Source organism: Sinocyclocheilus rhinocerous, unplaced genomic scaffold, assembly GCF_001515625.1.
Source record: "Sinocyclocheilus rhinocerous isolate Xijiao unplaced genomic scaffold, SAMN03320098_v1.1 scaffold171, whole genome shotgun sequence".
In the NCBI taxonomy this organism is placed as follows: domain Eukaryota; kingdom Metazoa; phylum Chordata; class Actinopteri; order Cypriniformes; family Cyprinidae; genus Sinocyclocheilus; species Sinocyclocheilus rhinocerous.
The window spans coordinates 1,333,535-1,347,694 of record NW_015642206.1 but is presented as its reverse complement, the minus strand read 5'-3'; the positions used below and the strand labels follow the sequence as shown (position 1 = coordinate 1,347,694).

Sequence of the window (14,160 nt, the reverse complement as noted above, 5' to 3'; positions counted from 1 at the left end):
CAGTAATACAATCTTTCACAGACATGTTTAAACACAATAAATATAAGCAACACATTATTCAATGCTTTTTACCTTTGCATTTACTTCTAGATTTATATATTAAGTTGCTCAAGCAAGTGGCAAAACATTTAAATACTTTTCTTACATTATCACAAACATTCTAAATTAAAACTTACTATAGACAGAAACAGTCAGCTCTACTGCCTTTTCTTTTGCATTTAAATATTTTACAAGCAATCCTGTGGTTCATAAAGAACTTTGTTTTACTACCTCCACGAGTGCCATCTATTATTGCCTTGTTTATCTAAAAGTGCTCTTTTCCTTTAAACCTAGCCAAAAAGCCGTGTGTTGACTGTGAAACACAGTAGACTTTAATTATATGCATTTATGGTGTAATTACTACATTTTCATGTCAATCCATGTTCATATTTAGCGCAAACAATGCACTGTTACTTTAATTCAGTGTGTGCAGTGGAAACGATCTCTGCACTACACTCTTAAAAATAAAGGTGCTTCACGATGCCATAGAAGAACCTTTTTGTCTAAACGGTTCCATAAAGAACCTTTAACATCTGAAGAACCTTTCTGTTTCACAAAAGGTTCTTTGTGGCGAAAGAAGGTTCTTCAGATTATAAAAAGGTAAGAAAGAGATGGTTCTTTAAAGAACCTTTGACTGAATGGTTCTTTGTGGAACCAAAAATGGTTCTTCTATGGCATCGCTTGAAGAACCTTTTGAAGCACCTTTATTTTTAAGAGTGTACTGCAGACACACCGCTCCTGGATCGCACTGCCCGACTGCAACCGTGTGCAGTGTGAACGCTTTAATCTGTTAACTTGAGCGCGGAAAAAAACGCATATATATATATATATATAGATAGATAGATAGATAGATAGATAGATAGATAGATAGATATAGATATATATAGATATCAGTGCAAGCTTTTTATCTGAATTTAATGAATTTTACTTTTATTTGTTGTATGCAGCCAAATATGAGAATATTGGTCTAGAAAAAGTATTTAGAATTATAGTACAAAACAGTTACAAAATGTGTTGCAAGCTGCTTAATGTCAAGTAGAGTAGACCCGACAAAACCAAACTGAACAGACTGGGGCTTATAAACACAGGGCAATCAGGAACACAGGTGCATGGAATCAAAAAGGTAATCAAACTAAACAAGAACAGGAAAAAGACCATAAAAGGAAACACAGGAAGAACTACGGAGGCAAAACGGGTCCAAAAGTATGACACTTAATAATGAAATTTCATTGTGTGTAATTTCAAAATGCAGCCTATAATGATTTCAAATTGTGCAGGAGACATTCACAAATAGGTTTATATATAAATGAATGCAAAATTGTTGTATATTTACATATAATAAGGATAAATAATAAATTTGACATACATTTACATTTAGTCATTTTGCAGACGCTTTTATCCAAAGCGACTTACAAATGAGGACAATGGAAGCAATCAAAATTAACAAAAGAGCAATGATATGCAAGTGCTATAACAAGTATACCCAACAGATATTTCCAAAGCATACATACTCCTGAACAAACCACAATTTAAAAATAAAATCTTGGTTGCAATTCAATTGGCATGTCTTTACATAAAAGGATTCACTTTTCAAAAAAAGGATTAAGCAGAAAGTGAACTTCTGTGTGAACAGTGCTTCACTGTTGTCAGTGAACAATGCCATTTTACCAGGAAGATATTGCTGAAAATTTGCTTATGTGGCTGCACCTTAAGTCACTAAAAGGTGAAATGATAAGGGGGTTTTCAGCAACTCTTTCTGCGAGTTACATTGTTGCGTCAATAGGCGGCGACAGGTGACTGTCTTCACGGGTAAGTCAGCAAATCATTTTATTCAAAGATTTGTTCAAAAACACTGACTCATTCTGAGACAAAGCAAATGAGTGTTATCATCAGTGTTGCTCAGTGTTCGGCGGTTCTACTTGCTTTGCGGACCAAAAACAGACAAAGTCACCGGCAATTTGAAAATAGACCGTTTTTGGGGCACTTCTTTGATTTTTTCTTTATTTACATAGTTGTCCATTAAACTTAAATATAAAACAACTGCACATGCAAAATGTGTTGTGGCAGTGTTTCAGCATGTCTGTGATTATCAGCGGCCATAGCATGTTGCTATTATATTTCTTTATTGTGTAATTACATGTCTTGTCCTGTCTTATTTTGCTTGTACTATATTCACAAAAACTAAAATAAATCACACACACATATATAAATAATACTAAGATAACACTAAAGAAGATCGTTTCTTTCTCTCTCTCTCTCTGCATCTGTTCCTCTCTCTTTTGTTCTGTCTCAGATTAACCTACAGAGGAGGATGCGGGTCACAGGAGTGATAACCCAAGGAGCCAAGCGCATCGGGAGCCCAGAATATGTTAAGTCGTACAAAGTGGCCTACAGCGATGACGGAAAGACCTGGAGGACATACAAAGTCAAGGGCACGGATGAAGATATAGTGAGACATTTTTTTAATTAGCGAAAAAGAGCCACATCAGTCACTCAGCATGTGCTTTTGCTTCTCCCTCCACCTTTCCAGGCTGTATTCTGAGGGGATTGCTGTCGGGCTTCAGATGACATACAGCGTCCATCATCTCTGATGCCATCTTTTTTTTACTATTAGAGAGTGTCCCGATTTCTTCTAATGACTTTGAGTAGTCGCTATTTTGATAATTTCAGACACTGTTTTGTTATTAGGTAAATGATTTTATTAAAAATAGTATTATAGTATTATATATTCTTGTTCTAAACAACAGTGATAATGGCATCTAAATATGTACATACTAAATTGTGATCAGTATTTTCTTTTAAATCTATTTTGCATACGTGTCATTGGTTCTATTTTTTTTATTTCATTTGTTCAGAACCTAAGCTTATTTAAAACATTAACAAAACAAAACTTAAAACATTGTTCTTATTTTTGCTATCTTGCAAGCACTGATATTTCCTTCGAGGAATGCAAACCTAGTCCAGTTTAATCTCGTTTTGACCTTTTTACCTCAAACATTTTTTCATAAATGACTTCAATTTAGTGTTAGTAAATACTCTTTTGATTAAAAACCAGTATAATAAATTGGGGTGAGTGTGATGGAGCAGTGTTGACCTCTCTCGTTTTATGAAATCTCCCCACGTTCTCCCTCCAGATCTTCCGTGGGAATATTGATAACAACACTCCGTTTGCCAACTCCTTCACCCCTCCTATCGAGGCTCAGTATGTGAGGATCTACCCGCAGGTGTGCAGGAGACACTGCACTCTTCGCATGGAGCTCCTGGGTTGTGAGCTCACGGGTGAGTCACCTCAATAGACAGCAATACATCTTTCTGAGAGCACGTCCAAAGGCGACTTTAAAAGTGTGTTATACCTCTGAAACATTGTCCAGACTGTCAATAAAGCACAGCACAACATGGTTGAAGCCAGTTTTTCCTTTTCTCCTAGCCAGTTCAGGGGATTTATTTTATACAGCTCAACAACAAGGATTTTTTCCCCCCTGTTGGGTCAGATTGTGCCAGTAGTTACTATACGATACATTTATTTATTATTCTTGCTTCAATGTGTTAGTTGAAGCTAAACACAAGCCATAGTTAACCTGTATTCCTTGCAAAAAAAGACACTAACCAGCGTACATTATTGTGTAACAGCATGTAAATTGGTTTTAGTGTAATACGGTTTTAGGGTAATGACACGCCTTTGAATTGTTCAGGGTGTTCGGAGCCAATGGGGATGAAGTCTGGCCACATTCAGGACTACCAAATCACGGCCTCCAGCATCTTCAGAACTCTTAACATGGACATGTTCACCTGGGAACCTGGGAAAGCAAGACTGGATAAACAAGGCAAGGTCAATGCCTGGACATCTGGACACAGTGACCAGTCCCAGTGGCTGCAGGTAGGGTTTATTATAAGTGTCCTAATATGCTTAGGGACAATCTACTATTATTGTGACTGTTATTGGCTGTGAATGATTAAATGTAAAGTTGAAATGTGCTGTAATGAAATGATCACTACAGCACAGAGGTGTACATTAAACAACATTCAGAGTTCAGATGATCCCTAACACAGAACCTCAACAAAGATCAAAGCTTTGTTGTGATTCCTACTGTTTAGCACCTAGAATCAAAGTTTCAATGAAACGTCTCGGTTACGTATGGTAACCCTCGTTCCCTGAAGGAGGGAACGGAGACTTCACGTCGTGACCGATGAATTGGGATATCGCTTCGATAGACCAATCTACTTCGAGTGTAAACTAAACGAGCCAATGCACATTGGCATGCAATTATTGCATCCAGCTGCCGCTGATCACAGCGTGAGTATAATAAGGCAGCAGGTGCAATGCATACCAGGTTTTCGCTGAGGAGCCGAGCCGGCGACCCGGCCGCTCAGCGGTGGTACAGCAACCGTGGCGACGGGACGTGACGTCTCGTTCACCATCTCCCGAAGAGCAGATCCTTCCATCCCTGGGTCGCATGTCTCAGGGCCGCTTGCTCCTCTGCTTGCCGATCGTTTAGTTTACACTCGAAGTAGATTGGTCTATCGAAGCGATATCCCAATTCGTCGGTCACGACGTGACTCGTAGTGACCGACTGAAAGGGAATCCCAGTTATCCCTTCTCCTTAGAGGTCTCGCTCACTTGCTCGCTCACTCACTGTTCATTAAGGTAATCGATCACCTTACCTCAGGCTTCAGGCAAGAGCTATTTGCTATCATTCAGCCAAGCATTTTAAAACCACTGTCATCACTTCATATTCAAACATATTTCACTTTAAGCCTGGCAGTAAAATTACTTTTCATTTAAATTCATTATAATCTATTAATTTGGCTTATTATGAAATGTTTTAATATGTTGTCCATGGTATCCTCAAGAGCCTTCTCCAACACCATAACTCATAGGCGTCTATCCTCCTTCGATCAGTTTTTTTTCACAGTCCAGCTTTCACATCCATATATTGATATTGGAAATACAATCGTCTGGACTAGTCTACATTTAGTTGTTAGATTGATGTCTTTACTCTTCCAGATTTGTTGCATGCTTAGCATTGCATTACGTCCTAGTGATATTTGACGCTTTATTTCAGGTGTACAGTCGCCAGTTTGGTCAATCATAGATCCCAAAAAGCAGAACTCCTTAACGCATTCAATTTCCTCTCCATTGATAGTTACGTTAATTTTTCGAGGTCTAGCTGTAGACATGATTTTAGTCTTTTTGATGTTCAGGTGGAGTCCCATCTTTTCACTTTCCCTTTGAATTGTTATTATAAGGTGTTTCAGATCATCCTCGGTTTCTGCTAATAAAGTTGTATCATCAGCATAACAAAGATTGTTGATATTTCTGCCTCCGATCTTCACACCTATGTCAGAATCTTCCAGACACTAATTCCTCATGATCACTTCAGCATAAAGATAAAGATAAAAAGAAAGGGGGAGAGAATACACCCCCATCACACCCCTTTCAATTCTAAACCATTCTGTGTCTCCATACTGCGTTCGAACAACGGCTTCTTGATCTGTGTAAAGCGATCTTATCAACTGGGTCAGATGAGGTGATATTCCCAATTTTTGAAATACCTTCCATAGCTTATCATGTTCAACACAATCAAAGACCTTACTGTAGTCAATGAAACACATATAGATATCTTTTTGAAATTCATTGCATTTTTCAATGATCCATCGCAAATTTGCTATGTGGTCACGTGTGCCACGACCTCGGCGGAAACCAGCCTGCAAATCAGGTAGTTCTGTCTCTATGATTGGGAGTAGGCGTTGCAGAATTATTTTTAAAATGATTTTGCTTATGTGAGGGATCAAGGCTATTGAGCGGTAGTTGCTACAATTCCTTGCATCACCTTTCTTTGGTATTGGTATAAAAACTGACCTTTTCCAATCTTTTGGCCACTTTCTGGTGTCCCAGACCTTTTGGCAGATTACTTTAATGGCTGCAGGTGGAATTGACCTATCGGTAAGCCCCTCCCCTCGAACACAGATGAGCCAATGGCAGTTGAGTATCAGTTGCACGGGGACTCGGACATCTTTAAGTTTCAGCACCATAGAGAAACATTGGAAGATCCGAAGCTTGCATCAGTTTGATGGTGTTTATGCTACAAAAATGGAAAAACGATGTGCCTGGGGTACTTGTAACACTGAGTTCCAGGTATACTGAAAGGATGGGCAATGGAACTTATTTTATTCCATTTCTTGAACCCAAACAAAACACAGCAAAATGTCCGTAAGCATTCAACCCTAATCCCAATGAAGACAAAAACGTTCATTTTCTGGTTGTCATACTCTCATGAAGTTACAATTTTCATCTGCTCAAGCAGAGCATTAATGTCATCTTGTGCTTCAGCAAAGTATCTCTGGCTAAAACTAGCTAATGTTGAAGTTAGTGAGTGCTCAAGCAGAGCATTAATGTCATCTTGTGCTTCAGCAAGGTATCTCTGGCTAAAACTAGCTAACGTTGAAGTTAGTGAGTCAATGCTAACGTACAAACCTAAAGAGCTAACTGTTCTCACGTCGTGTACAGTGTAGGTCAAAAACACATAAACGAAGGTCTACATTTCAGTGCCTCTCCATATTAAACTGGTTAAATGTAAATTTAACACTAGAACCGCCAGAGGTCGCTGTATACCTAAAAGCGCCAGCGGGTAAATTTTACCCACGCACATGGCAACTGTATTTATATGGCTAAAGAACATATTATTTCACTGTATTATGACACTGTCTTCACAAAGAAGTGTCTAGAATCATGAAATGATTATGTCTAGTCATCAGCTATATTTGTATCCTGTTGTTTTATGTTCAAGACTTTTTAATGCAGGCTACAATCCATAATGGTCAGTAGCCTAAGCTAAAAAAAAAAAAAAAAGTCTGCACTGACAACGGAAATTAGAAGGTAGTAGCCTAAATATTTGGGTGGTTTAATATTATAATACAATGTCATTAATCAATATATTAAGATAACCCATGCTATGAATGACTAAAACAGCCTATAGACAATAATGAGCAATAATAATTCACCACACTGCATAGGATGATGCGATGAAAAATTCAAGCGCACAGCTTCACCTAAATATTTATTAATTTGTTTAGTTATATCATTTATGATTTGAATAAGAGAACGACACCATTAAACTTTGGGTAATCAAAAAAATGGTTTTATTCATTACATCATATAGATCGGGGGGTTTTATCTTCAGAAGTGAGTGAAAGGCATTGCCTAGAAATGTACAATGTTAAAACATAATACATAATAGCGAAAATACATGCGTTATATAGCGGGTAAATTTGACCGCTGGCGCTTATAGGTATAAATGCCCCGTTTTTTGATCTGGTTTTATCGAAATAATTTTTAACAACATTGTATTGTAAATTACATAATTTTAGTAAAAGTCAATGACTGGGAGACTTGAATGTTTTATTTTAAATCTGTTATGTACATTTGAAAAACAGCCACGGGTAAAATTTACCCCGTGGTGGTTCTAGTGTTAATCATACCCTGTGATACATGAACAGTGTTGATCCTGCATGTTGTCATCTGCGATTGTGACGACCGTAACATGAGGCTTCTCCCGCTTGCATTGTGATCTGATCAGCTGTCATTGTAAGATAGTGAGCAGCTCCGTTTGTTTGTCCGAGGGAGCAACAGTAACTAAGGGGGCGGGGCTTACCGATAGGTCAACTGGCCTCAGCAATTCCACTTGGATACAGTCAAACCCAGGGGCCTTGTTTGATAATTGCTGCATCACACATATAATTTCTTCATTCAAAATAGCAGGTTCTATTTCCACTGGGTCACAGTTGGGTTGTTCTCCAACACTATATAATTTCTTTTGTTATGTTTGATAGACAGCTCTGTAATAGGTAGGCTGTGCCATTTTTTCAGGGGACATGAACTGTTGTTCATGATGCAGGGAATGTCATCACATCTGAATAATTTTCTAGCTCATGAGGTGTTAAAGTGATTAATATCCTGAGATTACTGAATAAATGCTCCAGTGCAATCACAGAAATTGAGCGAATGTGAGACGCATCTCGGCACATTCAAACCTCAGTTGCCATGGTGAACTGTGAGCTTCTGCAGTGGTTGCCCCAATGGAATAATCAATACCAGTGGCATCACAGAATTACTTTAGGCTTAATAGATTAATGGAATTAATCAAGCTTAATGACAAATTAAGTATTCTAATTAATCAAGACAATTGCAGTGCTGCAGAAGCAAGAATAGCCTCACAAACTGCAGTAACGTCAGAGACGTTTTGACCAAAAGGAGCACATCTCAAGGATCTGCCAGTGATGTGCTCAGTCAAACAGCATCAAAATCATCAGGTTATCAGTGTCTAAGTTGCTTTTAGGTGCACATTTCGATTGGGAGTCATTTATTTGTATGTCCATTGATTTTGGTGAAAACAAAGCTGCTGTTACTCACAGCCTTTTATTGGGAACTTTTTTAATGATCTTGGTTCTTTTAGTCTGTTAAACAGTTTGGTCTCTGTATGCTGACATGTTCAGTCAAGCAGACATTTTACATGCCGCAAGCATACGTCAATATTGACTAAGACTCCAAGTGAAAAGTTCATTTGCCGACATTCATTAGACTGGCTTAGGAACTTAATGCAAATAAAGTCTTATATTGCCGGGCAGTTTGTTTTAGCGAATTAAAATACAGGCGGGAGTCACAAACAACATTATCTTTTACATCTGTCGCAAAGTTTCCCTCCATTAACCAATCAAAAAAACAAATTATGCTGCTTTTCCAGGGACTTCTAAGGTCAAACAAACCACTCACATTAAAATGCATATAAATCCCATTGACAGGTTTTGGAGCTGTTTAAATGAACCAATTACTTCCCAGCCTTTTCAAATACACTGAAAGTCAGCTCTTTTTCCTCTGTTTGGAGATACTTCACAGCAAAAAGGCCTCTTGAAATTTCTGTTGATTGCTTCCAAACATGCTCGACCAAGAGACAGCGAGGAGACCCCCATCCTCCTTCTCCTACATCTGTCTAGCCTATCTGGGTCTATGGCTTTTCTCCCATCGAATTTTAAAAAATTGCCTTTTCAACTTCTTCCTCTCCCTCGTCTTTGTGTGTAATGAATCGATTTAGTGTCCTCATTTGTGGTTTCCTGTGTCTTCGCCACTACTCAAACAGAGATGTGACCTCAGTCCCACAGAGAGAATTTTTAGACTTCATCAGGCAGCCATGAAAGACCACTTACATTCATTATGGATCTTAAGTCTGCTCATTACGGACTATATGCATGGACAGTTTGAGAAATCTTAGCAGTGGTTTTCCTCAGTAAAGATGAGGACTAGAATTTATTGAAACTTTTATCTAAGTCAGCATTTCTCCAACCGGGGTCCGTCTCAAATAGCCAGGGGGTAAGTGGAAAATTTCTGAATTGAGAACAAAAGTCTTTCTGCAAAGCCTTGACAAGCAATATGATTGCACTGAGATGGTTCGCTTTTCTAGCAGCCTGGGTTCTGGAAGGATTTTTTCCATTCATTTTCTCCATATAGACATTTCAAAACATTTTTCAGTAAGTCTTGAACCAACCCATGACTCTAGATGAATCACATTACAACATCTGATTTTAAGCACAGACAAATTTGAACAGAATTTAGAAAAGATAATGGTACAAGATTGGTCTACGTATGGTTGACCATTAATATAATCAAATCCACAATGATGATACAATATAAAACTATTGATTAAAGCTTATTCATGTGTTTAGCTATTTAGTCATGGTAGCCCAGCTATCAGTCTCTCAGGTTTAGATTTAGGGGCCTCTATTTAAAAGCATTTATAACCTTCAATGGCCTGTTATCTCTGTCTCAAGCTCTTCTTATTATTAAGACCACATTTATCATTTCCCTCTAGGGGTCTTTCTTTTCAATAGAAAGACTTCATACTAACATAGATGTAAAAAAAAAAAAAAAAGCATGACTTCATATGTTAATTATAGCTTGAAAGTGTCATTTCACAGACATATTGCAAAATAATTTATTTAATTTTAAGTCAAGTAGGAATATGTTAACGTCATGTAAGTTTTGTTAGAGGTCACATATGTCCTTTGAATTGTTCCCTTTGTACTGCAGCCTCACAAGAATTTGACTTTGTATTTCATTTGGCCTGAGGTCATTTTAGATTCATTCTTACATGCTAATTTCATCAGATGATTACAATATAGGAGACGTGGTTAGATACTATACCGTTCAAAAGTTAGGGGTCAATAAGATTTTTTGTTATCATATAAATTAATACTATTCAAATATTTAAATTGATCAAAAGACATTTACATTATTACAAAAAAATTTTTTTTCAAATAAATGTTGTTCTTTTAAACATTCTATTTATCAAAGAATCCAGAAAAAAAATTAATTCACTGTTAACAAAAAACATTAAGCAGCTGTTTTCAACATTGGTAATAATAATACATATTTCTTGAGCAGCAAATCAGCATATTATGTTTTCTGAAGGATTATGTGACACTGAAGACTGGAGTAAAGACTGCTGAAAATTCACCTTTGCTATCACAGGAATAAGTGACTTTAAAATATTTAAATAGAAAACAGTTATTTTAAGTTGTAATAATACAGCGGGTAAATAAGTATTGAACACGTATAAATATATAAAATATATTTATAAAGGTGCTGTTGACATTGACAATTTTCACCAGATGTCGGAAACAACCCAAGTAATCCATACATACAAAGAAAACAAAACAAATAAGTTGAGAAATTAAGTTATGTGCTAGAATGCTAGAATGCCCAACCAATCACCTGACTTGAATCCAATAGAAAATAAGAACTAAAGATCAGAGTTCATAGAAGAGGCTCACAGAACCTTCAAGATTTGAAGACTGTATGTGTGGAAGACTGGGCCAAAATCACACCTGAGCAATGCATACGACTAGTTTCTCCATACAGGAGGCGTCTTGAAGCTGTCATAACCAACAAAGGCTTTTGTACGAAGTATTAAATAAATTTCAGTAGTTCAATACTTTTTCCCTGTGTCATTCAATTTTATTACGCATAACTTAATTTCTTAACTTATTTGTTTTGTTTTCTTTGTATGTATGGATTACTTGGGTTGTTATCAACATCTGGTGACAATTTCATGTCAACAGCATCTTTAGAAATACATTTAGTGAGAAAAATGGTGACGCATTCAATACTTATTCATCCGCTGTATGTCACAATGTTACCGTTTTACTCTGTTTTCATCAAATAAATGCAGCCTTTGTGAGCATAAGAGACTTCTCTCTAAAACATTAAATATCTTTAGGACAAACTTTAGGACAGTAGTATACATATCAATGTGAGCAGAGGAAATACAGTATGCTCATTTATACTGTGGTGTCTGTAGTTAACTATTTTTCTGACATTTGTAGTCAGCTGCACTTCTGTCATTTTAAAGAGCTGATTCAAATGTTTGGATCACAATGGAAGTGTGATGCTGTTCAGTCAAAGTATAACAAATCACATTAGTTTGCTGCATCCTTTACAACCACGCACTCTAAACCGGCATGTTAGAAGGGAAATTTCACTGTGCAAATTGTGCACAGCACACATTTTGTTAGCAATGATACCTGATTTACATAATTCCTTTAGGAAATTGGGTGCCAAAACAGCACAGTCTGCATGTGGAAATAAACACAGTAATCAGCAGGCATAATTTATTCTTAGTTAATTCCCTCCTTATTCTCTTAATCAGGGAATTTAATGTACCTCCACCTTGTTTGAGAATTACAAACCTTTTAGCTTTCCCATTTCCTTCCTGGCAACTGACCAACATGTTGGATTGTTCTGTGCACTGGCTGGTCTCCCCTGTTTCTGCCGCAGGCAGTGTTTTAGTATCAGATACAAAGTCACTGCATTCTAAGTGAGCAAGTTTTATACTCCGCTTGATATTTGCTGCCCGTGAGGTTATGAGAGTGCAGGACATAAATATTAACCCAAAAACGGACTTTTCTGGATTTGTTAGAATATTTATTCAGAAACTAGAAACTTTTTTCATGGGTATATTAAGATGGACTGAATTTTATAATTGCTTGTGTAGACACTTTGACACACTGAATTTTTTCATTTGTTCTAAATGTTAATTGCACTACTGCAATATTAACTTTTTAGACTGGTCAGACAGATTCTCAAACACGTTGCTCTGAAATGCAGGAACAAGCTTCACAGTGGCAGAGATGAGATTGAGATTAGAATCTCTCTCCCTTTTGGAAGATGCTTGAAGATGAGTTAGTGAAATCTTCTGAAGCAAACAGTGAATATGTTTGGTTCCAGTTGGCAGAGGCTTATTGGTTAATTATGCACATTAACAGGCTAACCGCATAACACAGAGAGCCTGCCAGAGTGCACTTGGCTCTTTTTTAGAATTTCCTTATTACAGAATCATTGCAGCAGTGCAAGCATATGTTGCATTTTATGCTGACCCTGCTAGTGCAGTAACAGTTACTACAAAAAACACAGAAGAAACCACATGCAAGAACCATGTTAGCTCTTTTTTTATTATTTAAAAGACTTAGACACCAACCTGTTAATTTATTCATTTTCTTGCAAATTAAAAGTATTAGATTTACCTCTACTTTATAGTAGACATGTTAGAAATAATTAGGGCTGTCAAAGTTAATTGCATGTGTCATTGCATGCAATTAATTGTGTATTCAGTTGCTGCATTTGTGCATACTGAAACTGTTTCGTTCTATTCTGTCTGATTTCTAGTTTATCAGTATGTATGTACAAATTCTCATAGCAAAGACCCAGTTTATTAGTAAATGATGGAGAAAGGGCTGTTTATTGGCTTATATATTTAGAATTCTAATATTAGTTTAACAAATTCAGATCGGATGTTTAAACAACAAAAAGGCCAGCGACAGTGTGAAAGAAGCATGGCTTATTTTTATTCAAAGCTTAAAACTATTGTGCACTGCCACTCACAGATGTATTGTGAACGAATTTAGTTTAAGTGAAGTATGTTCAAGTGAGGAATATAATTTAATGTCACGCCAGTTTCACACTGGACGCGCAAGCAGAGGCAGCGCAGAAGCGACGCGTATGCAGAGCAGGAGCAGCTGAACCATGGCTTGTGTACTGCAAATACAGACAAGTATCGTTCATTCGGTCACGCTTTTAAGGTGTTCTCCGACAACTGTCTGTCATGTGCTTTGGTTTATGATATGGGCAGCATACTCTGCTGTGACGCAGCCGTGTTCTCCTCTGTCCCACACACATGCATATAACATGATGTATAGTTTACATGATAAAAAAGTAATCTTAAAGTTAATAAATGCCTCTAGTTTTAATCGTTTAAACAAGCCATTGAAGTTTGGGCAATAACTCCTGGCAGTGATGTGTTTTCGTGTAGTTGATTTTGTGCTAACTTGATCTAATATTTGATGTTTTTTTTAATGTTGTAGAAATGTTGTAGCAAATAAAAATCACTAAAATTATTGAATATATTTTGAGAAAAAGCTCTTCTTAATGATTCCCATGTGTCTTTAGATAATTGAAGCAACAGTTTTTCAATAACTTTTGCAATAATGTAAAAGTATGGTATTTGGGGTAAAAAGCTCCCCTGATGTTAGGTCTAAAGGCACAATAATTAACATGATAATTAATAGATGGCTGACTTTTCCATTTGTTGACATGACATGGTTGTCAGATGGTAAATATTATTAAGTTGGGTGTCAATCTTAGAGATAATCACCATGTTTATAATTAAACCATCATATTTAAAAACATGATAATAATCATATAATAAAACATCATTTGTTGTTACTACTGTAAATCTATATACAATTATTATGGTATTTCCTTCAGTGCTTTCAGAATCTTTACTTTTTAAAATGATTTTGTTTCTGTATTTTAAAATATATTTTTATATTAAAGGGGTCATATGATGTTGCTAAAAATAATATTAGTTTGTGTATTTTGTGTAATGAAATGTGTTTATGTGGTTTAAAGTTAAAAAAAAAAACATTATTTTCCACATACTGTACATAATTTTTTCTCCTCTATGCCCCGCCTTTCTGAATGCGTTGATTTTTACAAAGCTCATTGGTCTGAAAAGCGAGGTGTGCTCTGATTGGCCAGCTATCCAGTGCATTGTGATTGGCCGAATACCTCAA

At 36.7% G+C, this 14,160-nt stretch overlaps 1 protein-coding gene across 1 annotated transcript in view; it reads left to right on the top strand.

Moving 5' to 3' along the window:
* The window catches only part of edil3a (EGF-like repeats and discoidin I-like domains 3a), an 80,812-nt gene that overhangs the window by 38,868 nt on the left and 27,784 nt on the right, over positions 1-14,160 (top strand). The window contains exons 5-7 of the mRNA XM_016572649.1: positions 2,333-2,488; positions 3,174-3,318; positions 3,732-3,916. Coding sequence (XP_016428135.1) covers positions 2,333-2,488; positions 3,174-3,318; positions 3,732-3,916 — 486 coding nt within the window. The remainder of the gene's footprint in view (positions 1-2,332; positions 2,489-3,173; positions 3,319-3,731; positions 3,917-14,160) is intronic.